The 27,391-nt window shown below is 42.2% G+C and overlaps 1 protein-coding gene across 6 annotated transcripts in view; it reads right to left on the bottom strand.

Moving 5' to 3' along the window:
• Positions 1–27,145, bottom strand: part of Depdc5 (DEP domain containing 5, GATOR1 subcomplex subunit) — a 121,104-nt gene extending 93,959 nt beyond the window's left edge. For all 6 annotated transcript variants that reach the window (XM_059275664.1, XM_059275667.1, XM_059275666.1 and 3 more), the window contains exons 1-10: positions 27,053–27,145; positions 26,102–26,218; positions 22,373–22,460; positions 21,125–21,171; positions 15,604–15,689; positions 14,230–14,313; positions 12,884–12,933; positions 12,153–12,222; positions 5,495–5,573; positions 3,502–3,563 (exon numbers count right to left, since the gene is read on the bottom strand). In XM_059275664.1, the coding sequence (XP_059131647.1) occupies positions 3,502–3,563; positions 5,495–5,573; positions 12,153–12,222; positions 12,884–12,933; positions 14,230–14,313; positions 15,604–15,689; positions 21,125–21,171; positions 22,373–22,460; positions 26,102–26,159 (624 nt within the window). In that variant the 5' untranslated portion in view covers positions 26,160–26,218; positions 27,053–27,145. The remainder of the gene's footprint in view (positions 1–3,501; positions 3,564–5,494; positions 5,574–12,152; positions 12,223–12,883; positions 12,934–14,229; positions 14,314–15,603; positions 15,690–21,124; positions 21,172–22,372; positions 22,461–26,101; positions 26,219–27,052) is intronic.
• Positions 27,146–27,391: the final 246 nt, after the last annotated feature.

Here is a 27,391-nt window from a genome sequence, read left to right as displayed (position 1 = left end):
ACTGCTGCAATCTGCCTCCTCAGCTCCCTCAAGGAACCGTCCTGAGATCTTCCACTGTGCATGACTCCCAGTTCCCCTCTCCCCACTTCGCCCCTTGTCAGCCTGAAATAGCCTTGAGAATTCAGCAAGCTTGTTCCCCCACTTGCTCCCATAACTCACCTCTTTTATAATAATCAAAATGGAGGAATGTTAATACTCTGATCCGCCCCTTGAAATCCCACCCCTCGGCACCGCCCTGTGTCCTGAGGTAAAAGCCTCATTCTAAGGAAAAATTCCTCCCCTTCCTCTCTCTCTCTCTTCTGATTTTTCCTCCCACTAAGTGTGCTCTCTCTCGTTCTCTCTCTCTCTCTCTCTCTCTTCTTCTTCTTCTTCTTCTTCTTCTCTCTCGTTCTCTCTGTCTCTCTCTTTCCTATCTTTCTCTTCATCTCTCTATTATAATAAACTCCCCACATGGAAGCAGTGTCTGAGTTGTGAATTATTGGTCACTGCTACCACCAGGCCAGCATGGAATGTGTCTGCCCAGCCTGCCGCTGCATCTGCCCAACATGTTTCCCTGCATGCGGGGATACCCTCGGGGCTCCCCCACACAGTAATTCATAACAGTAGGGAGCACTATGAAGGGGACAGAACACTTCCTGTCAAAAGATTTGTTTTCAATTCTGGCTCTTAAGCTTACCACTGTGTGATTTCTTAGGTAGGTTACTTAAAGTTCCAAGGATGTGCAAAAATCCTTGAAAAGCTACAACTAAGAAAGGGTCCCTGCCACCCAATTCTTGATCTGACATAAACATTACCAACTGAGTGTTAGAACTTGATTATATCTCTATCCAATCTTAATGTGTTAGAACTGCAGTTTAAGGAAAAAGAACAGTGCCCACAGTGGTGGTTTAAGAACCAAAGATATTCTTATATAACACAAGATGAGGCCCAGAAGCTTTTGGGAAAGGAAGGGATATAAGCCAAAATCATGAATTACCTTTTAAATGCAGATGGGAGCTAATAAAAACAAACATTTCCATGAAGTCTTGAGATCAAAATTCTGGGAACACGCTGGGCAGTGGTGGCGCACGCCTTTAATCCCAGCACTCGGGAGGCAGAGGCAGGAGGATCTCTGTGAGTTCGAGGCCAGCCTGGGCTACAGAGTGAGTTCCAGGAAAGGCTCCAAAGCCACACAGAGAAACCCTGCCTCAAAAACAAAAAAAAAAATTCTGGGAACAGGGTGCTTACTGGTGGACATGAAATGTAGCTTGTTTACTGAGCCGACAAGCTTGTTTCAGTTCCTGCCAGACTCAACCTCATCTCTCTCCTAACCATACTAACATAATTCAGCATTTGACATAAAAGAATACAACTTAATGTACCACATGTCACCTTACATTCTTCCATAGTTATATTGCAAGTGGATAAAAATTTCTGAGTACAGGGCTGGAGAGATGGCTCAGTGGTAAAGAGCATTTGACTGCTCTTCCAGAGGTTCTGAGTTCAATTCCCAGCAACCACATGGTAGGCCACAACCATCTGTAATGTGATCATATTCCTTTTTTGGTGTATATGTAAAATACATGAATAAATAAATCTTAAAAAAAAAAAAAGAGCGCCGGGCGGTGGTGGCGCACGCCTTTAATCCCAGCACTCGGGAGGCAGAGCCAGGCGGATTTCTGTGAGTTCGAGGCCAGCCTGGGCTACCAAGTGAGTTCCAGGAGAGGCGCAAAGCTACACAGAGAAACCCTGTCTCGAAAAACCAAAAAAAAAGAAAAAAGAAAAAAAAAGAGCGAGTGGTGGTGGCACACGCCTTTAATCGCAGGACTTGGAAGGCAGGGACAGGTGCATCTCAGTGAGTTCAAGACCAGCCTGATCTACAATGTGAGTTCCAGGACAGCCAGGACTGTTACACAGAGAAACCCTGTCTTGGGGGGAAAAAAAAGAAGAAGAAGAAGAAAGAAATTTCTGAGTACAAGTCAAAATACAGAAAGAACACTGGTGGAGAAAAGCAGACTACAGACTAGTTACTGGACTTCACATGCCCCCGACCCAGCTTCCCTGGAACTGGAATTACTCACTGAGATGCACCTGTCCCTGCCTTCCAAGTCCTGCGATTAAAGGCGTGTGCCACCACCACTCGCTCTTTTTTTTTCTTTTTTCTTTTTTTTTGGTTTTTCGAGACAGGGTTTCTCTGTGTAGCTTTGCGCCTCTCCTGGAACTCACTTGTAAGCCCCCATAGGTGCTGAGACCCAAATTCAGGGCTTCTGGAAGAGCAGCCAGTACTTTTAACCACTTAGCCATGTCTCTAGCCTTCTACTCTATTTTCTTAAATTGTTGTACTTTTACTTATGTGTGGGTGTCTACAGCGGCAAAGGAAGCATTCCTAGTGCTGATCTCAGGACAGTTTTCAGTCTTTCCCCACTGAGTATGATCTGTGAAGCTAGCCCTGTGTTTTCATGAATGCTGTTCATCATGTTGAGGTGATTAACATAATTTAAATCTCAAGTCCACATTTCAGCTAAAGTAGCTCAAGAGAAGGCAAATTAATAGAAAAATTGCATTTAGAAACCCACATTCAGGGGCTAGAAGAAAACTCAATTTGTAAAGTGCTTGCCACATAAGCATGAGGACATGAATTCAATCTACATTAAAAGGTCACAGTGGCACACAAATTTAATCCCAGAACTCAGTAGGTAGAAGGCAGATCTCTGTGAGTTCAAAACCAGCCTGGTCTACATAGTGGATTTCAGGCTAGCCAGAGCTACATAATAAGGCCCTTTCTAAGAAAAAAAAAAAAAAAAAACAGGTGTAGCAGCACATGTTCGTAGCCTCAATGCTGGGGCAGCTGAGACAGGCGCTCCCTGGTCAGCCAACCTAGCATTCTTAAGAAGATCCCAAAAACACTGGACAGTGGTGGCACATGCCTTTAATCCCAGCACCACTCAGGAGGCAGAGGTAGGTGCATCTCTGCAAGTTCAAGGCCAGCCTGGTCTACAGAGTGAGTTTCAGGACAGACAGGGCTACAAAAAGAAATTCTGTCTCAAAAAACAAAAACAAACATAAGATCCAAAAACAAGGTAGATAACACCTGAGGAACACCACCCAAGGTTGAGACACAAAATGTTTAAAAAAAAAAAAAAGAAGAGCATGCCTATAATCCCAGTACTTGTTAAATAAAGACAGGAGGATCAGAAAGCTCAGGGTTACCACTGGCTACACAGGGAGTCAGCCTTGGCTACATGAGAACTCTGTCTCAAAAACTAAAATAATTAAAATTATTAATAACTGAAAAATTGTCGGGCAGTGGTGGTGCACACCTTTAATCCTAGCACTCAAGAGGCAGAGGCAGGTGGATCTCTGTGATTTCGAGGCCAGCCTCGTCTAGAAAGTGAGTTCCAGAACAGCCAGGGCGACACAGAGAAATCCTGTCTGGAGAAATAAAATAAAACAAAACACCCTGAAAAATTAAAAAATCTACTGAGTGATATTTACTTAGAAGATTAGAATATAGAAACATACCTTCCACTTAGTAAACAGATCAGCAAGGAAACCATTCACAGCTTTCTCAAAATACAGATCCCCTGAAAAGAAACGGTGAGAAGAGAGTAAGAACCACCTTTTTTCTTTTCTTTTCTTTTTTTGCTTGAAATGTCTCTTCTAAATACATTCAAGGAATTGGACCAAATAGAAAACAATGGAATCTGCTATAATTTTTGTAAGAGACAGTAAACATAGAGTACAAAGTCACTAGATGTGGTGGCGCACACCTTTAGTTTCAGCACTGGAGGCAGAGGCAGGTGGATCTCTATGAGTTCAAATCCAATCTGGTCTACAAAGCAAATTTCAGCCCCAGGGCTACATACTGAGACCCTGTCTTGAAAGAAAGAAAAGAAAGAAAGAGAGAGGGAGGGAAGGGAAGGAGGGAGGGAAAGGAGGAAGGAAAAGGAAGGAAGGAAGAAAAGAAAGTACAAAGTGAAAAAAAAAAATGAGAGGCTACTTGCATAGCCTAGACAAACGAGACAAAACTCCACCACTGGGCTACATCCTCAACTTTATCAAGTCAAATTTAATTATGGAGGTTCAGTGCTTCCTTAGCACAGACAGTACAGTCCAATCTCATAATTACAAAGTCTCAGCTTCAGGGTAAAACCCAAATTTTTAAAAAGGTAGATGATTGGTTAATGTGGTATCTATTCAACGTAAGAGAGCAAGCTAAACTCCAAATATGATTACTTTTATAGTCATGTTTAAAGTGTATTAGGAGATAATGGGGGGTGGCTCAATGGGTAAGGGTGCTTGCTGACAAACCTAGTGACCAGTGTTTGATTCCCCAGAACCACCACAGGAGGAAGAAAACTGACTCCTGAGTTCTACAAACACACACACATTCTCTCTCTCTCTCTCTCTCTCTCTCTCTCTCTCTCTCTCTCTCTCTCTCTCAGCAATGGAAGTTCAAAAAAAATGATTCAGTAGGCCCTCTGCTCATTATATCATAATAAAATACAATAAAGCTGAAGCAAACTTGTTTTTTCTGTGATTGAGAGGAAACTAAAGGAAAGACATCAGGTTGAGGGTAACAGTACATGCCTGCACACAGGAGGCTGGGCAGGAAGATTATGAATTTGAGAATAATCTGGGTTATAGAGCAAGAGCCTGTGAAAGGACAGAAAGCAGAGAATTTAAGATCTGAGAATTCAGGTTTTTCATTAATAATCTACTGCATTTCCTGGAATTCATGTTCTGCTTCTGCATCTGTCTCTCCATGTATCTATGCAGTCTATATAAATAGAATAGAGGAACTAGCAAGGTGGGCTCATGGGTAAAAGCATTTGCTGCTCAAGCCTGACAGCAGTTTGAACCCTGGAATCCATAAAATCAAGAAAAAACAGACTCTCTGTAAAGTTGTCCTCTGACCTTCATATGGGCACATGGGCATGCATGAACACACTCACAAAATACTAATAAACGAAAATGTCTAAAAATACTGGGGAGGTAGAGGCAGGAGAATCAGTTCAAGATCACCCTTGGCTATACACAGAGTCTCACTATGTAGCTCTGACAGGAACATGCTATGTAGACCAGGCTGGCCTTGAACTCACAGAAATCAACATGCCTCCTGAGTGCTGGGATTAAAGGTGTGCACCACCCCTGACCTGTATCTCTGTTTGGTACAGTGCTTGCTTAGCATGCACAGAGCCCAGCGTTCCATCTCCAGCACAGTGTAAACTGGGCAGAGAGATGAATGCCTTTAATCACATCACTTAGGAGACAGAAGTAGGAGAATGGGAAGTTCAAGGCCATCCTCACCTGTATGAAATCTTATCTCAAAAAACAGTCACAAAAAGAAGAATGAAAAACTAATAGTAAAAGACAGAGAACTGAAGAGGCTTGGCAAGAAAGCAGGACACATCTTTAGAGAGTATCAAGCGCTTACTATAAAATGATACAAACTTGGGGAAAACCAGAAAATTCTCTCCAGTGGCAGTTACAATCAGTACTTAGGGGACAGTACCATAAATATCAAAATCCCACATTTCACAGCTCATCTGAATAAATATGTAAACCATAGCCGACGTAGAACGGAACACCACCTGTAACAAATAAAAACACAGTTGCATTAAAAAGCAAATGATTTGTATACAATTTCAGTTCTACAGGATGAATAGGGTCTCAAAGTCTGTCACAATAGTAATACATGTAATTACATGTATTAGTAATAGTAATAGTAATACATGTAAATCCACTATGTGGGTCCCAGGGACTCAAACTCAGGTTATCAGGCTTGGTGATAAGCACCTTTACTTACTAAGCCATCTCACCAGCCCAACATACTTAATTATACACTTAAGAATAGTGCACATGCCAGGAGGTGGTGGTGCACACCTTTAATCCCAGCACTTGGGAGGCAGAGGCAAGTGGATCTCTGAGTTCGAGATCAGCCTGGTCTACAGAGTGAGTTCCAGGACAGTCAGAGCTGTTACACAGAGAAACCTCGTCCTGAAAAACAAACAAACAAAATGCGCACATATTGAAAGCTTAAGAGCTAACATCCACAAGCCCTGTAACCTGTAAGAGCAACCTGTATACAAAATACACTAGTGCAACAGTGGCACAATATTACAGGAATAACCAACTACTGTTGGGGGGGGGCTTTTTTGTTTGTTTTTTATTTAAGGCCCACTCTATGAGACAGAACCCATACCTGACACTGCTAAAGTGGCCAAGAACCTGCGACTAGATGTGTCATGGGCCTATGGCAAAACCTATTATTATTCTACTAACAGAACATGGGAATAAAATGACTTTTGATGACACACTGCTATATCCACAGTTAATAGCTTCACCAACCCTCATCAGAGATGCTTCTTCTTGCAGTAGATAGGAATTAACAGAGACCTACAACTAGACAATGTGCAGAGTGAGAGACTTTGAAGCAGTCTTAAATGGGATGTCTTCATCAACCCCCTCCCCTTAGAGCTCAGGATCTATTTGTAAGAAGTGGAAAGATTGTAAGAGCCAGAGGTGGTGGATGACTCCAAGGAAATAGTGTCTTTAAGATATAACATGGGGTTGGGGATTTAGCTCAGTGGTAGGGCGCTTGCCTAGCAAGCACAAGGCCCTGGGTGTGGTCCTCAGCTCTGGAAAAAAAAAAGATATAACATGACCAATGAACATATGAATTCACAGAGATTGTGGCAGGACACATACGACCTGTAAAAGGTCTACACAGGCTCAAGCAAGACAGAATCCCAGCACTGAAAGGTGAAAGTGGACACAGGGTCCTGCCCCTAACCAACAAGCTCCTTGAAACTGATAGCTGCTGGCAAAGGGAAAATCAATTTTCTCCACTGGAATATCACTGGATAGATCAACCACACAGGACAGGCCCTATGCCCAGTAGTAGCTAACCAACACAAAACAAATTCCATGTTTTTTGTGGATGCTTTTTGTTTAGTTTTACTTTGGCGTTTTTTGTCTTATTGATTTTTTTCATTGATCAAAATATATTATATAACGCGGCAGTGGTGGCACACACCTTTAATCCCAGCACTTAGGGGGCAGAGGCAGGCGGATCTCTGTGAATTGGAGGCCGGCCTGGTCTACAGAGTGAGTTCCAGGACAGCCAGGGCTACACAGAGAAACCCTATCTTGAAACACAACAAAATACATTATATAAAATTTTAACAAAAATAAGCCGGGCGGTGGTGGCGCACGCCTTTAATCCCAGCACTCAGGAAGCAGAGCCAGGTGGATCTCTGCGAGTTCGAGGCCAGCCTGGACTACCAAGTGAGTCCCAGGAAAGGCGCAAAGCTACATAGAGAAACCTTGTCTCAAAAAACCAAAAAAAAAAAAAAAAAAAAAAAATTTTAACAAAAATAATAATAGAGCAGACTCTGATGTGGTGGTTCATGCCTGTAATTCTGTAACTCAGGAAAGTGAGGCAAGAATACAGTCAGTTCAAAGCCAACATGGGCTTATAAATGGCAAATCCTGTGTCAAAAATCAAATAAAACATTTACTCAGAGTAAATTCTGTAATTTTAGCTAAAATAATTTTTTAAATGATGAAGGAATTCTCTTAACTATGACGTGGTACTTCTAAAAGCAAGCTATACCCATGTGTTCTTTCACTTACTTTCTAGAAAGCCCAGTTGTTAAAATGCCTGGCTAGCATTCATGAAGTTCCACTATCCAATACTAGGTAAGATTGAGTGTGGTGGCATGTGCTTACAATCCCAACACTTGGAATGTGGAGACAGGAGGGTTGGGAATCAAAGGTGACCCCTGGGTACATAGCCAGCATGAGCTACATGAAACTCTACTTCAAAAAACCAAAAGTGGGGGCTGGAGAAATGGCTCAGTAGTTAAGAGCATTTGATGCTCATGTAGATGACCTAGATCAAGTTCTCAGCACCCACATCAAGGCTCATAACTATCTTTAACTCCGGTTCTAGGGGAAGCAACCTCTTCTGGACTCCATAGGCACCGGGCATATACATGGTACACACATATCTATGTGGCAAGCAAACCACTCATACACAATAAATAAAAAATAATCTATAAAAACAAAGACGTTTCTGAAATCTTACTCTGGGCTTTGTATCATAGGTAGCAAGATCTGGTTCCTGACCTCTTGGAGTTTTATAGCACTTGGAGAAAGACCTGCAAGGTACTGTAATACCTACAAATGTTGTATGAAGATTCACGTAAGAATTATAGTAGAAAGGGCAGCATCTGTACCCATGAAAGTCACAGAAACCTGACAGAACTTTAACCAAGACTTGCCAAATGAGTCTAATACATTTTTTTCTTTTCTTTTTCTTCTTCTTCTTTTTTTTTTTTTTTTTTTGGTTTTTCAAGACAGGGTTTCTCTGTGTAGTCCTGGCTGTCTTGGAACTCACTCTGTAGTCCAGGTTGGCCTTGAACTCTGAGATCTACCTGCCTCTGCCTCCCTGAGTGCTGGGATTAAAGGTGTGTACCACCACCACTGCCCAGCAGAGGTTAATAAATTATAACTGGTATCCTATATCTCATTTGCTAGATTGCTCTAAGCAAAAGTGGTTTTTTTGGCTATATGTACTTTATTACTAATGCTATTCAGTCATTCTCTTCTATTGCTGAAGAAGTTTGGTGAAAAAGCAGAATGCGCATCTCTTATCATTTTTAGTATTCATATTTAGTCCATTAGACTTACTTCTTAAAGACTATTCACTCTGGAGGCTTCCTATAGCTGTTGAGACATAGCAAGTACTGATAAATTCATTCTCCTTTCTTTTTTTGTTTTGTTTTGTTTTTTTGTCCTTTGTTTTGTTGTTTTTGTTTTGTTTTGTTTTTCGAGACAGGGCTTCTCTGTGTAGCCTTGGCTGTCCTGGAACTCATTCTGTACACCAGGCTGGCCTCAAACTCACAAAGCTCTGCCTGCCTCTGCCTCCCAAGTGCTGGCATTAAAGGCATGCACTACCACTGCCCAGCCATTCTCCTTTTCTAATATACAGAAATATAAAGTCTAGAAAAAAATATGCTTTTGAAAGTGTTAGCTTTGCTCATCTGGTGATTTCTAGGTACCAGTATGAAGGATTTTATACATGGTAAGTCTGGTGTGTGTGTGACTGTAAGAATGAGTGTGAATGTTAAGTGTGTGTGTGTGTGTGTGTCATAAATATACAGAGAGGCCAAAGGAGGAAGTCAGTGTCCTGCTCTGTCACTGTCTACCTCAGTCCCTTAAGACAGGGTCTATCGTTAAACTTGGAGCCTAGTTGTCGGCCAGCAAGCTCCACTACATTTTAGCTCTCCCCTCCCAATACTGCTCCAGTTAAAAGCATGTGTGATCATGCACAGCTTTAAAAAAAAAAAAAAAAAAAAAAAAAAAAAACAACCAAAAAAAACATGGGTGCTAGGGATTTGAACTGATTCTGAGGTTGGCACAGGAAATGCTGTTACCCACTGGGTCAGTGCCACAGCCCTGTTTGTTCTGCTTTGTTAATGAGACAGGGTCTCAGACTAATCTGAGCTAATCTAATAGGCCCAGACTAATCTGGATACTGCTATCTTCCTTTCTCAGTCTCCTGAGTGCTCAACTTGCAGGTACCACCAAGTCCAGCTTCTTTTTAGCAGCATTGGGAATCCAACCTAGGACTTCAGGTATGCCAAACAAGTGTGAGACCTCTGAGCTACACAGTCAGACTTGGTAACTTTTCTGCAGATATGAACTCACTACGTTGCCTCGGTAATTCAAGCCCAGCCTTAAATCTGTAATCCTGCTCAATTCTTCACCAGTGCTCAGATTACAGGTGTGTGCCATTATACCTGGCTTCCATTTTTAAAATCATGACATATTTTATGGAAAGGAAGAAAAAACATTCATAGTTTTTATACGGAAACTTTTAAAAAAGACACCTTTTGGGGTTAGAGATATAGTTCAGTGGTGACTTTTTTTTTTTTTTTTTTTTTTTTTTTTTGGTTTTTTTCAAGACAGGGTTTCTCTGTGTAGTTTTGGTGCCTGTCCTGGATCTCGCTCCTGTAGCCCAGGCTGGCCTCGAACTCACAGAGTGGTGAACATTTTCTTAGCATGTGCAAGTCCCTAAGCTTTCACCAGCATAGCAAATAAAAGATAAAAATAAAAGATTCCTTCTAAAGATAGAAGTAGGTCAGTTCTTCAACTACTGATTCTTCTGCCTTCATCTCCCAAATTTTCAGACTAAAATTGTGCACTAGCCAGGTGCTCACCTTTAATCCCAACACTCAGGAAGCAGAGGCAGGCATGTCTCTGTGAGCTCAAGGCCAACCTGGCCTACCTAGTAAGTCACAGGCCAGCCAGAGCTACGTAGTGGGACCCTGTCTCAAAATACGACAACAAAAGTGCATCACTATGTCAGGTTTCCCTTTAAAACTTTACCACTTACGTGCCACTCATGGTGGCACATACCTTTAATCCCAGCACTTGGGAGGTACAGGCAGGCAGATCTCAGGGTTTGAAGCCAGCCTAGTCTACATAGCAAGTTCCAGGACAGCCAGGACTACACAGAGAAACCCTGTCTTGAAAAAACAAAAAATAAAACACAACAAAAAACATTTTTAAATTAAATTAAAAAACAAATTTACCACTTACAACATTTTATGAGATGGAAAAACAGGCAAATGATCTAGTTATGAAGTTACCTAAAGTAAGAGGACTGGTTGGTGGTGTGACTAATAAGCTACCATGGGTTTGATTCCAGCACTGAAAGAATGAAATGAACAAAATACATACATATATCAAGTATGTAAGGTAAGAAAGCCTTAAACTTAAATTGTGTGTGTGTGTGTGTGTGTGTGTGTGTGTGTGTGTGTGTGTGTATGAGAGAGAGATAGAGACAGAGACAGAGACAGAGAAAGAGAGAGAGAGGTGGGTAAGGAGGAGAGTATGAGTGTAGTCAAGTTTAAATGGGTACAGGCACACACACTGGCACTCAGGAGGAGGTCAGAGGTCAATCTTTGAATACAGTCCTCATTGTTCCATGCTGAGGTAGGGTCTCTTCAGTGATGCATAAGCCAGGTGAACTGGCCCAGGAGCTTCTGAAGATTCTCCTCTCCACCTCCCACCTCCCCTGTAGGAGCACACAAGGATACTGATGCATATGGCTTTCACATGGGTTTTCAGGACCTGAACTCCTATCATCAGGCACACACAGCAAATGCTTCTACCCAATGAGCCAATTCCCCAGCTAGTAAATTTCATAATACTAATTTCTTTTCTTTCCCTTTTGGTACTAGGGATTGAATCCAGGATCTTGTCACACTAGGCAACACTCTACCACTAAGGTTCATCCCAACTCAATAGTGCTAATTCCTTTTCATACACAGATATCTTGTTCTCCAAGCTAGGATGGTAGTAACAGCTATAATTTCAACACTCCCAAGATGGATACAGGATTGAGAGTTCAAGACAAATCTGGACTACAAATCAATAGCCCCTGACTTAACAAAAAATTATGTTGTTGTTCTTATAATCAGATTATCCTATTTTTGACCAAGGTGTCCTCTCTCTCCTCAGCTTCCTCTTCTTCCTTCTGGTTTTTCAAGATCAGAGTCTCCCTGTGTAGCCCTGGCTGTCCTAGAACTAGCTCTCTAGATCCGGCTGGACTGACTGGACTCAGAGATCTGTCTGTCTGTGTGGAATTAAAGGCATGTGCCACCACGTCCAGCTTCTCCTCAATTTAAGTAGTTTGGAATACAGGAATATGCCTATTATACCAGATTATAAATTCTTACAATTGGAAAATTTTCATTGAATTTGAATGAACAAACACTTGAGTAGGAACAGTGCCAGAGAACTTCAGCATGTCTTATTCTGTAGCCCAGACTGGAACTGATTATATAGCCCATAATGGCTTGTAACTCACAGTAATCCTCCTGCCTCAGCCTTCTCAGTGCTGGGATTATAAGCAAGAGCCACTGCAACCAGTCCTGTATTTAATATATTAAATAGACTCATATGGAAGAAGAAAATGAAGATCAATTCCAACCTGTCAAGATCCAACTATAAAATACAGGAGCAATAGAGGACCAGTTCTAGCTGGGCAGATGGCACCAATCATAAGATTTTTGCTTATTTCTTTGCTTTGAATTCAGTACTCAGACATACATACAGTATAAGGAAACAAAACCAAAAAGTCACTTTGTAAATCTTACCCTGGTCTCTTCACTGATATAACCACACATGACCTTCTCATTCTTGACCCACAGCTCACCAGCTTGTGCCCTGAAAGGAGATACACATACAAATTACTATTATTGCTCTCTTCAGGTGGCTCGCTCACTTGCTGTCTGTCTTCTGCGCTAGTCTTGTTATGGGGTCCAAGCTAGCCTCCTGTATCTGTCATCTAGTTCATTTGTACTCCATGAGCAGGTTATCTACTATAAACAGCTTCTGGTGTCCGGAATACGCACATCAGAAGTCCACAGAAAACATACAGGTCTAGAAAACTGGGGCCTTTAGAGAATGGAGACCCTCAGAATGTGTGATGACATGTTCATATAAAACAGTTCCACTTCTAAAATATGTAACTCGCACCTCTTGCTACAGTAGCTTCTGCCACCTCCTACGGTAATTCTGAAAGCAGCCAGGAATGGGGGCATGCAGCATTGGAAAAGTCAGGGCAACACAGTAAAACTGAGGCCAGCCTGGCTACTTGAGACTAGATCCCAAAATTACAAAAAGCAAACTCATAAAACAATCCTAAAACTGCCGTCAGGTACTTTGGTACCTTTTCACTCATATCACATCAGTCTAGCATTTGAAACTCCTGAGCACTTTACTGTATGGAGATCCACATGCCTCAAGTATCTTATTCAGCTGACTTCCTGCATTAAACTCTACTTCCATGTCCCATCCAGTAAGTCCAGAATGCCACGATACCTACCTGATGCCAGCAAATTCCACTTTCTGAGTGATATAGGCACAAGTGCTTACCTAAGGGAAGGAGAAAACAAAAGGACTCAACCCATCAGGCCCTGGACAGTCACACACAAGAGCTCCTGGCTTTAAAATCTCCTCCCCCAACAACAACAACGAAAGGCTGGACATGGTGCTCACACCTTTAATCCTAGCACATGGGAGGCAGAGGCAGGTGGATCTCTGTGAGTTCCAGGCCAGCCTGGTCAATCTCCTCCAACATCGAAGTCCAGGGCTGTACAGTTGGAGCTTGAGACTTGAGCAAGTACAATTAGTGAAGACAGGCAGACGGTAAGTGCAGCCTGAGGAATACATTGATCTTCACAAATGTTTACACAGGTCTCTACATTCATATACTAAATGTAGTACAAATTATCTTTCCACTTCTAAGTTTTTTTTCAGTGCCAGAGGTCAAACCTAGGGCTTCAAGGTGAGTGCTCTACCACTGAGAGAGCTCAAAGAAACAGAAACCTCTTTCACCCAATTAAAAAAAAAACAAAAAACAAAAAACAAAAACTTAATTTTCATTCATTTATTTATTCTTATTTTGGTGCTGGGAATTGAACCTAGTACCTCACATATACCGGGCAAAGGTTCTACCACTGAACTATGTTTCCAGCCCATTAAGGTTTTGGTTGTTTGATTTTTTTTCTCCCCAGAAAATATATTTTGTGTAGAAATTCTTCATATAACTTGTTCCTTCATAATATGCAAAACCAAAGAGTTTTCAGAACAGGATCATAATTCTGATGAAGTGGGCATTTTACATGGAAAAGATTCATTAAAAATAAATAAATAGGTGGGTCTGATGGTACATGCCTTTAATCCCAACACTCAGGGGGCAGAGGCAGATGTGTATCTCTGGGAGTTCAGGCCTGCCTGGTTGACACGGCATGCTCCAGGCCAGCCAAATCCACATACTGAGACCTTTGTCAAAAATGGGATGAGGAGTGGGGATGGGGTTGCCAGATGGCTCAGCACTTGTTGCTCTTACAGAGGACCCAGGTTTGGTTCCCAGCACTCACATGGCTTCGCAGTCTGTAACTCCTATTCTAGAGGATCCAATATCCTCTTCTGGATGGTGACAGTACTAAGCAGGCACATAGTATAAATGTAAACATGCCATAGTCATACACATAAAAATAAATAAAATAAATAAACAAAAAATAGAAAAGGATATAGCCAAATATTTACAGTAACTACTTGTGGATGCTAGAATCAGAAGTTATTTGGATGGCTCTGAATTTATATGATGAACAAGGACAATTCGTGTCACAGACAATATACTGTGTCATTAAAATAATCATATCTTACCAAACTTTTCTTTAGTCGCCACATATCCCCACGGCCAATGTACTGATCCTTAAAAGTCAATTCCACAAGGTCAAGAGTCACATCCTGAAAGAGGAGAATCACACTTCTGTATTGTTTTACCACTCTTTATAGTCAAGATACGATGTCCACACACCATGAAAATGAGTGAAAAAAAGAAAACCTTTGGAAGACCACTCAACAGCAGAACCTGACAGAATTCTCCACAGCAAAGGCAACTCTACGGTGCCCTCGGCAATTCTACAGCACATGCTATGGCAGCTATCCCAGGACAAAGGAGCCCCAGAGGGCCCTCTGCTGTGCTTCAGTCCTTTGGATGTCTGACAAAGGGTATTACTGCTTTGTTGTCCAGGCTGCCCTCACATTCGGAGCTCCAGCAATCCTCTCTGCCCTGGCATAGGTAGCTGAAACTACAGATACATGCAACCATGCCCTTCTATTTTAGTCTTGAAAGATACCATTGAGCTATCAGCTTTATATCACAATAGAATGCACATAATGCCCTATGGACAATTATTTTTGCCTATTAATCATCAACTAACAAAGAAAAATTCTAATTTGGATGTGGTGGTGAATGCCTTTAATCCCAGCACTATGGAGGCAGAGGCAGACAGATCTCTGTGAGTTCAAGGCCAGCCTGGTCTACATTGTGAATTCCAGGACAGCCAGGGCTACGTTGTGAGATCCAGTCTCAAAAAGAGAGAAAGAAATGCAAAGCCAGGTACAGTGATGTACCTTCTAATCCCAGGAAGCTGAGGGAGGACTGCTGCCAGTTCTAGGCTAGCCTGGGCTATATAAGTCCCATGCCAGCTGAGCTAAACAGCAGACTCTGCCTAAAAAATAATAAATCATTTAAAGAAAATAAATATGAGGGGCTGGAGAGATGGCTCAGTGGTAAGAGCACTGACTGCTTTTCCAGAAGACCCGGGTTCAACTGCCAGCACCCACATGGTGGCTCACATCTGTAACTCCATTTTCAGGAGAATCCAACATCCTCTTCTGGCCTCTCTGGGCACCAGGCACACACATGGAACACAGACATATATGCAGGCAACCACTCAAATAGATAAAATAAAGATAAAAAATATTTTTTAAAATAATAAAACAATTTAAAAAAGAAAAAGAATGGATAGAATATATAAAAATATTAGTAATTAAATAGCAAATTATAAATACATCCTTTTATATGAACTAAGACAAGCTTTAAAAAGTGAGGACTTAAATGCAGCCTACATACCATTTATATTTAAATGACCTAGATATGACCACTTAACAATATAGCACTACACTTAAGAACCTCATTTCCATAGTGACCTAACCTTTGAGGATAGGTGCTAACCCACAACAAAGACTTGCCTTGGGGTCTACAACATTCACATAGACATCTTGATAAGGTCTTAGCCGGAATACTTGAGTCACAGTCTGGTCCACACTGATAGTTTCTGAATTTAAAAAAAAAAAATCAGTTCAGTTAACACATTTTGATCGTTTGCTATGGCCTCTGCCTTCCAGGAGATGAAATCTTAAATAGTTCTCTACTTTACGAGTCAAATAAGCGGAAGAACTAACACTTACAGGATGAACAGCACCTGGTGTCATGGCTTCCCCCTATAATTCTAGCATCTGGAGACTGATGCAGGAGGACTGAAAAGCCTGACTTAGGCTACTGAACCAGCCCTTGCCTCAAAAGAGAGAGCTGGAGCTGGAGAGATGGCTCTGCGGTTAAGAGAAACTGTTATTCTTGCAGTGGACCTGGGTTGGGTTCCCAGCATGCTATGGTAGCTCACAACCATTGGTAGCCCCAGTTTCCGGCATCCAACAGGCACACATGGTACACATCCATGCATACAGGCAGAATATCCATACACAAAGTAACATAAATCAATCTCAAAGTTAGAAGAGAAAGATGAATGGCTGCAAATATGCTCAGCACGTATGAGTCCCTGAGGTTGCTAGTGGAGGGAAGAAGGACGAGAACAATGGAGAGCAGAGTGCAGAAATGAGAAGAGATAAGGGAGAAAGAGGCAAACATTTAAGACCCTGCGCTTGGGGACTAGAGAGGTGATTGTCAGTAATGTGCTTGCTCCAAGAGCATCAGACCCCGAATCCTGATCTCCAGCACCAGTGTAAAATCCAAGTATGGCAGCACACACCTGCATGTTAGCAACCGAGTTCATAAACAAGTGATCCCTGGACTTGTGGCCAGTTGGCCTAGTCAAAACAAAGAGCTCTGGGCTCATCAAAAGACTCTGTCTTGCCAGACATGGTGGTGTATGCCTGCAATCCCAGAACTCAGGAGGCAGAGGCAGGTGGATCTCTGTGTTCAAGGCTAGCCTGTTTTACATAGTGAGTTCCAGAATAGCAAATGTCACACAGTGAGATCCTGTCTCAAAAACAAACCAAACAAAAAATACTGTCAAAAAAAAATAAAATTAAGGTGGAGAGAGAAGATACCTAACATCAACCTCTAGCCTGTGTATGTGCAAGCATGGTAAGCACACGTACATGTACACACACCACCAACACATATAACACACATACACACAGAGAGATTTAGTGCTTGGGACACTGAGACATGAGGATTGTTTGGAGCTGAAAACCAGCCTGGATTACACAGTGAGTTTGAGGCCAGCCTGGGGTACAGGAGGAGAAATGAGGAGTAGTAAGTGCCCTTGACTCCAGCACTCTGGAGGGGGAAGATGGGGGACCAGAAATTCAAACTCATCCTAACCACACAGCAAGTTCAGCCTGGATCATGAGACCTTATCACTAAAAACAAAAAAATTTTAAAAATGAAAAGCATTTAAAAAAAAAAAACTGAGCCAGGTGTGGTGGTACATGCCTTTAATCCCAGCACCTGGGGAGGCAGACAGGTAGATCTCAGCCTAGTCTACACAGCAAACTCAAGAACAGCCAGGGTTACTTAGAGAGACCCTATCTCGAAAAAGGAAAAGAAAGAGAGAAAAAAAAGTAGTTGTATCTAGAGGCTGGGAATGTAACTCAGTGCACAGAACTTGTTTAGAGCCCTGGGTGGGCGTGGGAGGAACAACATAAGAAAAGTTCAAATCCCAGTGGCAGAAGGAGCTACCTCCCTATAAAGACTATAAAGTCATGGAAGACTCTACAGATTCTCAAAACAACACAACAATTGCTGTTGGTTGTTCCCCAAAACTAGATGATAATAAGACCTTATTTTTGAAGGTACCTCTGGCCTTGGTCAAGGAACAGAGAGAAATCCAGCTAGAACTGAGCTGGAAGCTTTCTCCTTGCTAACTAGCCCTCAAGGTGGTGGAAAGTATCATCAACTGTCACACTCAGCTATGGATCCTATATGCAACAACACGAACCAGCCAGGTAGGGTGAGTCTAATGGTGCAACAGTAGAAGTCAGTTAGGGAGCCAATCTGACACAATACAGTAGGAGGGAATTCATTTCTGCTACTGTAAACCTGGGCAAAAGCCTGTGGTTAAGGAGCTCATAGGCAGCAGTGTGGAAGCTATTGCTGTAGTTTTACTAAATGAATACAATGTGTCTTTCAAACTGACTTCTTTCATCCAAGTACTAACCCGGGGCCTAATCCTGCTTAGCTGCTAAGATCTGATGAGAGAGTACATTTGTAGTAAGGCCACAGACTCAAACTGCTTTCTAAATTACTATGTTTTTATTTCATTTTATTTTAGTTATTATTATTTTGATTTTGAGGGCACAGTCTCACTGTGTAGTCCTAAACTGCCTTAGAACTTTACTCTGTAGCACAGGCTGGTCTTAACTCACAAGGCTCTACCTGCCTCTGTTGGAATTAAAGGCACACAGCATTGAAACTGGCTGAATAACTATGTGTATGTCCATAGAGTAGTGTTGCTATTAGCTTTGACCAGAGAAGCTTCCTTCTGCATTGGTCAACAATGACAACAGAGGTTCATAACTGGTCAAAGTACTGAGAATAAATGATTGCTGCCTGCCCAGCCACAAGGCTAGGGGAACATGCCACACAAAAGAAGAAGCAGAAAGAATTTAAGAGCCAGAGCAGTGGGAAGAACAGTGTGGGATGCTAACTTCAGGATATGATATGACGTGACAATTTCACCATATAACTCACGGTAGCTGTGATTACCTACACAAGATCAGGCCTGTCAACACCGTCATGAAAGGAGGAGCTCATGAGGCCCCAGCCATCTCTGCAGATTTATACACAGTTAATGGTTGATGAGGGAAGAAAACACATTTTCCCCAGGGGTGTAGCCACGGTAAGGTACCTATGTTCCTGGACACAAATCCTCCCCATGCTCCTGTAAACAAATCCCAATAAAACTCATTGGGTCACACACAAAGCCCTGAAAGCAGGGGAACTACTCTGGAAGAGGACTAGATTATCAGATGTGAGAGACAAGAGAGGGTAATAAGGAATATATCTGATAGAGATACATTATATGTGTGTGTGTGTATACATATATATGTGTACATATACTCATATATGTGTGTGTGTATATATGTATATATATGTCCTTAGACCCATTATTTGAGCTGGCAAAGTGGTTTGGTGGTAAAGTCATTTGCTACCAAACCTGACAACCTGAGTTCAATCCTTGGGACCCACATGGTGGAATAAGAAAATTGATTCCCTGAAGTTGTCTTCTGACTTCTACACATTCATCCTGCCCGATATGTGTGTCCACACACATACTTACATAAGTAAATGTAGAAAGAAACTTTTTCTTTAAGACAGGGTCTTACTATGCCTTCAGATAAAGAGACCATTACAGAAACCCACAATTGATCAAAATGCAGAGAACAAGAGGCTGTGTGGTGCCCAGTCCCAACTTATACATCTACATCACAATTCCTGCACCTAAGGCTCTGGCATCATTGTGGAGAAGTGATCAGAAAGATTGTAAGAGCCAGGAGAACAGCAAGTTAGCTATCAGATTGTGTGTCCTAGGAATGTCAGAAAGGCTCCCCTATGAAGTTTCATCAACATGGATGCCTAAACAAGACCTGAACAATGACACACCAATGAACATGCTAATATGGAAGGGGAAAGTTTGTGGGATCTCAACCATAGACAAAAAACAACAGGCAACTGTGGAATGCTAAGAGGAGGAGAAATGGTCTTCCACAGGGTCCCATTTGCTTATCCATACCAAGTGTTCATCCTGAGATCATGTACACACAGGTAACATTATAAAGACACAGCAGGTTGTATTAGTATTTAGGAATGCGTATGTATGTATATAAACCAGGAAGTAAGAAAGAAAGGCTGAATACCAGGGGCTGAGGAAGGACTGGATGCAGGTAGTAGACACGGTTATGAAAGAGGATAGGAAGCTACTTGTTTTTCTAGGTTTAGTTTGGCCAAATTTTGTTTTAGTGATGGCTAAGTACATAAATTATACTTGGTAATAAACATGCAAAATTTAATGTGACATTTCCCAGCTTCCCTTCCAAATGCCTATTCTAACTGTATAGAAGTACATTGAGTTATACAGATTTTGGATCTGTTTAATTTTAGTGTGCGATATTCTTATTTATTTGCAAATGTTTTTTGTTTGGTTTGTTTTTGTTTTGTTTTGTTTTTTTGTTTCGTTTTGTTTTTTGAGACAGGGTTTCTCTGTGTAACAACCCTAGTTGTCCTGGAAACCATTTTGTAGACCAGGCTGGTCTTAAACTCACAGAGATCAAACTGCCTCTCTGCCTCTAGAGTATTGGAATTAAAGGCCTTTGACACCACACATGGCTTTTTTTTTTCTTTTGAGATAGAGATTCAAGGCTTGCACCATCGCACCTGTTTTATACAGTCCCAGAGAATGGATGGAACCCAGGGCTCAGTGTATATTGAGCACGCTGACAGATGAGCGACATCCCTCAGTCCCTCCCCTTTTTTGAGGCAGGGTCTGGTACCCTAAAGTGCAGGCACAGTGGGCAAACTGTTCTATGAGTAAACTTTTAGGGAAAATACCCTATTTATCACCCTATGGCCTATGTACGAGCAGACACACATGATTAAAATCAGATGCATCATACAAAAAACAGGAGCAGTTACATAACCTAAGCCTAACACTTAAGACAGAAAACTACCCAGATTCTTCTAGATCCACAAAAGCAAGCCCTGGGAAGTAACCAGGTACTTGGGAGTCCCATGCTTGCTCAGGCTTTTGCAACTTTATCTACTCTCTACCTTCACTTTCTCTTTGAATAAAAGCCCTTGCTACTTTTTAATTTGCATGTAACTCTTTGATTCTTTGAAATACGACAGGAAGAATTTAGAAACACCTAGTCTAAACAGAGAACACTAGCAACACAATCATCACTTAAATATTTTCTGAAAAACTTAAGAAAATTCAGCAATTTTGGGGGGAGTTAAATACAAAACTTCCCACCCACCGGGCATTGGTGGTGGCGCTCGCCTTTAATCTCAGCAATCGGGAGGCAGAGCCAGGCGGATCTCTGTGAGTTCGAGGCCAACCTGGTCTACAGAGTGAAATCCAGGACAGGCACCAAAACTACACAGAGAAACCCTGTCTTGAAAAAAAAAAACCTCCCCATGTTCAAATTACCTTTTCCTCTGTCTCTAAATTTAGTTTCTTCAATGCCTGAAACATGCTACAAAACGAGATTCTTTGGCAATTTTCATAACTGACTTGGCGTCTGGGGGAGGTTACAGCTTAATTAGCTATAAAGGTAAAAGAAGACAGTAAACATACCAACTATTGCTCCTGGGGCAGGGTCTGCAAATGTAGTCACTGACCCCCAAAAGCTTTATCTGTCTTCTTTTTTGCTAGAGGAAACTCAATCTGATAGGTACTTATTTCCTGAGATTCCCAAGAGAGGTTTCTTTGGTTTCTCAGATAAAAATCCCAAAGAGAGAGGTAATATTTACCTTTCTGTAAATCTTCCTTAAGAGACTTGACTTGCAAAAGCAGAGGACTGGAAAAGAAAGCAACAAAGATGAGCAAGACTGCAGGAGGTAAGCTTTCTCCACCTCCCATCAAAACGCAAACAAATAATGTAGTACACATTGTAACTTCTGCCACAACCAGATAAATCTTTCTTAGAAACAAAGACACTACACTTGCCCTGAGAGGAAATGAACAAAAGCAACAAAAATTTCCAGTTGGTGGCGCACGCCTTTAATCCCAGCACTCGGGAGGCAGAGCCAGGCGGATCTCTGTGAGTTCGAGGCCAGCCTGGGCTACCAAGTGAGTTCCAGGAAAGGCGCAAAGCTACACAGAGAAACCCTGTCTTGAAAAACCAAAAAAAAAAAAAAAAAAAAAGGGCCACTTAAAAAAAACCTGTTGGTAAGGCTGAAGACATGGCTCTGCAGTTGAGAGCACTAGCTGCTCTTCCAGAGGATCCAAGTTTGATTCCCAGCTCCCACCTCAAGTGGCTCACAACTGTCCATAACCCCAGATCCAGGGAATCTCCCTCTGAGGGCACTAGCACTCATACTCACAGACATACACGTAATTTAAAATTTAAAAAAAAAAATTTTTTTAAATTTTTTCAAGACAGGGTTTGTCTGTGTAGCCCTGGCTGTCCTGGAACTCACTTTGTAGACCAGGCTGGCCATGAACTCAAGAGATCCACCTGCCTCTACCTCCTGAGTGCTGGAATTAAAAGCGTGTACCACCACACCTGAACATAATTTTTAAAAAATCTTAAAAAAAATTTGTATGTATATGAGTGTTTTACCCTGCATATATGTCTGTGCACCACATGAATGCCTGGTGCCCTAGGAGGCCAGAAGAGGGTATCAGATGCCCTGGGCCTGGAATTACAGATGGGTGTGACATGCCACATACTGGAATCAAACTCAGGTCCTCTAGAAAAGCAGCCAGTGTTCTTAACTGCTGAGCCATTTCTTCAGCCCCAGACATGATCATTTTGGTTTTGTTTTTTCAAGACAGGGTTTCTCTGGGTAACAGCCCTTCCTGTCCTTGAACTCACAGAGATCTGCCTGCCTCTGCCTCCAAATGCTGGGATTAAAAGTGTATGCCACCATCATCAAGCAACAAGAGCATTTTTTATTTTGTTTTGAGATAGGATCTTACAATTTAGCCCCGACTAGTCTGAAATAGTACTTGAAAACACCTGGGTGTCTAGTTCCCTTAATCCTTGAATTGCTCACCTGTATTCATCATTGGGGTGAGCAATCTCCACAATGTCTCCAAGTTTGATGTGAGGAAACACTTTAGGGTTCACGACTAGCTCATCATCTGAAAAACAATTCAGTGACTTTAAAAAGCAAATGGGCTTAGTAGTTGACCATAGGCTTAGCATGTCTTAAGGTGCTGGGTTGAATCTCTAGCACATACCCTCTGAAAAATAAAAGCACCAGAGAGAAAACACAGGGCACCCCCATCATGTTGGTATTACTACTGGATCTGGAAGAACAACTCTGGCACTAATTTTACTCTTTTGACTGACAGGTGTCTCAGGATGGCATCAAACTCACTATATAAGGTGGTTTTGAACTGTTTCACCTTCCTGTCTCCATCTCCAGACTGCTGGGACCACAGGGCAGGCTGTACCATGCTCAACGTTTATTTTTATTTTTGTTGTTATATTGAGGTTCCATTTGGGTTTTTACTTTCTGGGTTTTTTGTTTGTTTTTTTAAGTGTGTGTTCATGTAGGTCAGAGGACAACCTGCAGATATCGGTTCTTTCCCTTTACCATATGGGGCCCAGGGACCGAACTCAGGTCAATGGATTTGGCAGCAAGTGTCCTTACCCATTGAGCCATCTCACCAGCCCCCATTTGTTTGCCTATTTTATAAGGTGCTAAGGATGTTACTTAACCTAAGGCTAACGAATAGGTAAGCAAATGTTCTGCCTTTTCCCTGAGCGTCCATTTTGAATCTAATTTTATTTTATTTTTATTTTTTTAAGATGTATTTATTTATTATGTATATAGAAGCAAGTGCCAGATCTCATTACAGATGGTTGTAAGCCACCATGTGGGTGCTGGGAATTGAACTCAGGACCTCTGCAAGAGCAGTCGGTGCTCTTAACCTCTGAGCCATCTCTCGAGCCCCTGAATCTAATTTTAAAACAACCAAAGGATTTGCACAGGTCTGGGGATGTAACTCAGAAGCAAAGTACTTTCCTAGCATCCTTGAAAGCCTGGTTTCCATCCTCAGCTCAGAAGAAAACAATAAGTTAAAAAATTTTTTGCAAAGTTATCTAGGGCCACCATGGTAAATGGCTGAGTTGGACAGGGCTCAGGGACCTATCTCCAAGGACATGTCTACTATCTTACTGCTCCCATGGAAAAAGTAGCCCATGGTTCAGTGAATTACACCTCTCGAATATCATTTTACTCTCTAAAATACTTGTGAATGTGGCATACACGTGATGGAAACAGCCTAGGTCCCAAATACAGCACCCTTATATTTATATAATATTCAAAGAATTCCCTTAAAAACACTGTCTTAATTAAACTCTCACAATAAATCTTTAGAGCTAACAAGAGCAGGAAAAAACCTGGGAGACAAACTGACTTGTCTAAAGGTAGACAGCCAGTAAAAGTACAGCCAGAGTTCATTACTAGCACAGAGTTCCTTCTGTCTAAATTAGGCTCAACACCTCTTACGTGTTATAAAACTTGAGTCAAATAGTCTAGACTTCAAATGTTAGTACAATTGGGGTTCAAAACAATCTTTAAACTATAGGGGTTGGGGTAATGGCATAGCTCAATAGAGTAAATGCTTAGCATATCCCAATCCCCAGAACCAATAAATAAATAAATAAATAATCCATCCACCCCAAAATAAAGGTAGACTTTTCAACATACTTCAAAAGTTCAGCCTAGTAAAGGTCTTATTGGATTGATCTCAGTTTTTATTTAGAATGTTCCATTAACAATTTTAGATTCAATCTCTGTGTAGTCCTTATGATGAATGAACTTCCACTGTCTAAATTAAGCTCCTTGAGCACATTTTTGTTTGTTTCATTTTTCTCTCTTCCTTCCTTCTCTCCATCTCTCCTTTTTTCTTTCTTTTTTGCTGTTTGTTTGTTTGTTTTTGTTTGTTTTGAGACAGTCTCACTGTGTAGCTCGAGCTGGCCTAGAGCACACCACATAGAACTCAAACTCACAGAGAGATCTGACTGCCCTTGCCTCCTGTGTGCTGGGATTAAAAGCGTACGCCACCACATCTAGCTCCTCTTTATTTCCTTTGAAACAGTCAGTTTCACTCCACAGCAGGTTGACTTCACACTTTTAGCAATCCTCCTGTCTCAACCTCAGAAAGTTCTGTGTCACAGGCATGAGCCACTACAGCTAATTATTTCATACAGTTAAGAACTACTTGGGGGACAAGAGATTTTGCCATATTTATAATCTTTATGCTTGATAGGCAAACTGGTTAGAATTTTATTTGTATTCCTAGGTATATCACCAAGCTACACCTGTCTTGTACACACATACAAATATACAAACCAAAAGTAAAAAACAACAAAAAAAAACAGATCTATAAACATTATATATACCATATACATTGTATTCTTGTTATTTCCTCTGCTGAAGGCATCTCTTACTTATAGCTATCTATTCTTTATAAATGTTTAGGCCAGTTTCATAAAGTATGTTGCAACCTCATATGGGATTGATACAACTAAATGTGAGGATTGCAATAATTTGACAACTAAAGGTTTCTAAACATGCAAGAACTGAATTAAATCCAAATCAACACATAATGAATCCAAGGTATCTGGCAGAGCGTCCACATGTCATCACTCAGTTTCACAGGCCAGCTAGTCTAGCCTAATTGGCAAGCCCCAGGTCCCAAAGAGAAAACTGTCTCAAAATACAAGGTGAAGAAAAGTAAGTAAGTGAATAAAAATACAAGGTGGCCAGGCATGATGGCAAATGCCTTTAATCCCAGCTGCTAGTAGGCAGAGATATCAAGTATCTCGGTAACTTCAAGGGCAGCAGGATCAGCACAATAAACTAGTCTAGTCAGGCCTACAGAGTGAGACCCGTATTAAAAAAAAAAAAAAAGCTAATGGCTCCTTAGGAAGAATACCAAAATACTAAAGTCGGCACCTATCATTCATAGATGCACACACGTGCAAAAGCATCCACATACACACAGGTGCACGGATACAAGTGCATAAATAAACAAATCTTAAATGAAATGTAAAGTAAAAGAGACTCACTGAGGGCTGGGGGTGTTGCTCCTTGGTAGAGTGCTTGCTAGCATGCACAAAGTATGGGTTCTTTGCCCAGAATGGCATAGAACCAGGTAGGAGCACAAGCCTGAGATCCCAGCACTTGGTTATTTAGGAAGGAAGGTTAGGAATTCAAGATCATCTTCTAGTACATACTGATTTCAAAGCCAGTATGGGCTATAAGACTCTGTCTCAAAAGCAAAACTATCTCATTGTGTCAGTAGTTCTGATCTCTGAAGTAAATTAGTATCTGAAGTAAACATTAGGGAGGGCTTGGACGCAGTCCTGTGGTAGAGCTTTCCTAGTACCTATGAGGCCTTAGGTTAAATTCCTGGCACAGAAGCTGGGGAAACAGAAAGGGAAATCAAGTCAGATGTGGTAGAGCATTTCCAGATACACAGACTGGAGGACAATGGGTTCAAGGCCAGTTTGCGCGACAAGGTGAGTTCCAGATGAGCCTGGGATAACCAGCAAGACCCAGATTCAAAATACAACCAAACAAAATCCGAATGTGAATGCTTTTCAGAGAGATCTTGTGCACTGAGATCCAACCATTCTGCTGATGCTGTTATGACTTCACTCACTCATCTGTCTAGCCTCAATAGTGATATTCGTAATTTGCAAGGTATTGTATTGGGCACATCACGTCAGCCAATTTACACACCCCCAAAGACCAATCAATACTGACCACTGCCCCCAAAGCCCTTCTTGTGGATGACAAGTTTGTAGACCTTTGTAGTTCTCATTTTGTCTTGTGGTTTCTTCAGCTGTTCCAATCTTGGAGCAGGGAAGTCATCTTGCCTTCCTGCCATTGAAACACAAACAAAACAACCAGAAAGTCAGGCTTCCTAAAATTGGTTTTTAATTTTAGGCCTTGAAGATACCGGTTGTTGTTCAGCTGAGTGGCGTGCCAACCCTTGCATTGAATCACTCCTCCAATTACCAAGGGAGGAAAACAAACAGAAGTCTGCTGTAGGAATTAATGGGAATTGGGTCTGAGATCTAGTCAACCCTCTGAAAAGACAGCCTCTCCACCGCATACCTAAAAGAGACTTGTAGCGAGAGGGACATTGCCTTGTTTCTGTCTGCATTGGTAACACCAAAATAGCACAGGGCTATTTGCTTAGTCCATCACATCTGTAGAGAAACGTCAAAACAAGGGACTCGCCCAAGGTCACTCAGACTCTTAGGTGCTCCCACGATTCACGTTTCCCTACCAAGGTCCTGAGGAAGAGAGCAGAGAGGAAGGCTGGGTTTTGTTTTTTTGGGTTTTTTTTGCCGAACCTCTTGTGTGTACCAACTCTCAGCGGACCGTCCTGCCTCCATTTCATCGTTGTGGTAGCAGAAGCTCGGGGAGAGAAAGACTTATCCAAGGTCACACGAAGGCTGAGGGAAGAGTCGGTCCTCGAACCTGGCTCAGAACCCCCTCCTTCAAACCCCTCAAGTCTCAGCCCGAGGCGGGCGCTCGACTCGCCCCCAGTTCCAGAGCCCCTCCCCTCCTCAGGCCGGGCCCGAGGCCAGATCCTGGCTAGATATCCCGGACCTCCTCAGGGTAGCCCACCCGGGCCCCCGCAGCTCGCGCAGCTTCCGCACCAGAGCTCTAGGCGCCAGCCAGCCAGCACCGCCGAGGAGCGCTCACCTGAGCCCGCGCCGCTCCGGAGGCTCCGCCCCGAGTCCCCGCCCCTTGCCGGTCCCCGCTCAGCCGGCCCTGGCCGCTCTAGCCTAGCCTCCGCCTTCGTCTCGGTGGCCTCGCCACTTCCTCCTCCGGGGCTTTGGGGGAGAGGGGGGCGTGGCGTCGAGTCTGACTTCACCTTCTGAGTTCCTGCTGGAGTTTCCCGCCTCCGGCTACAGTGCTGCCTGCTTTGCAAAGGAAATTTGAAAACAGAGCCAGGACCTTCGTTTCCGACAGTGCTCTCATAATAGGGGAAACTCAGGAGAGTCGACTCCTATCTCGCTGAGCTGTTTTTTTTTTTTTTCC

Source organism: Peromyscus eremicus, chromosome 10 (assembly GCF_949786415.1).
Source record: "Peromyscus eremicus chromosome 10, PerEre_H2_v1, whole genome shotgun sequence".
Lineage (NCBI taxonomy): Eukaryota > Metazoa > Chordata > Mammalia > Rodentia > Cricetidae > Peromyscus > Peromyscus eremicus.
This window is presented reverse-complemented; position numbering and strand designations above follow the sequence as displayed.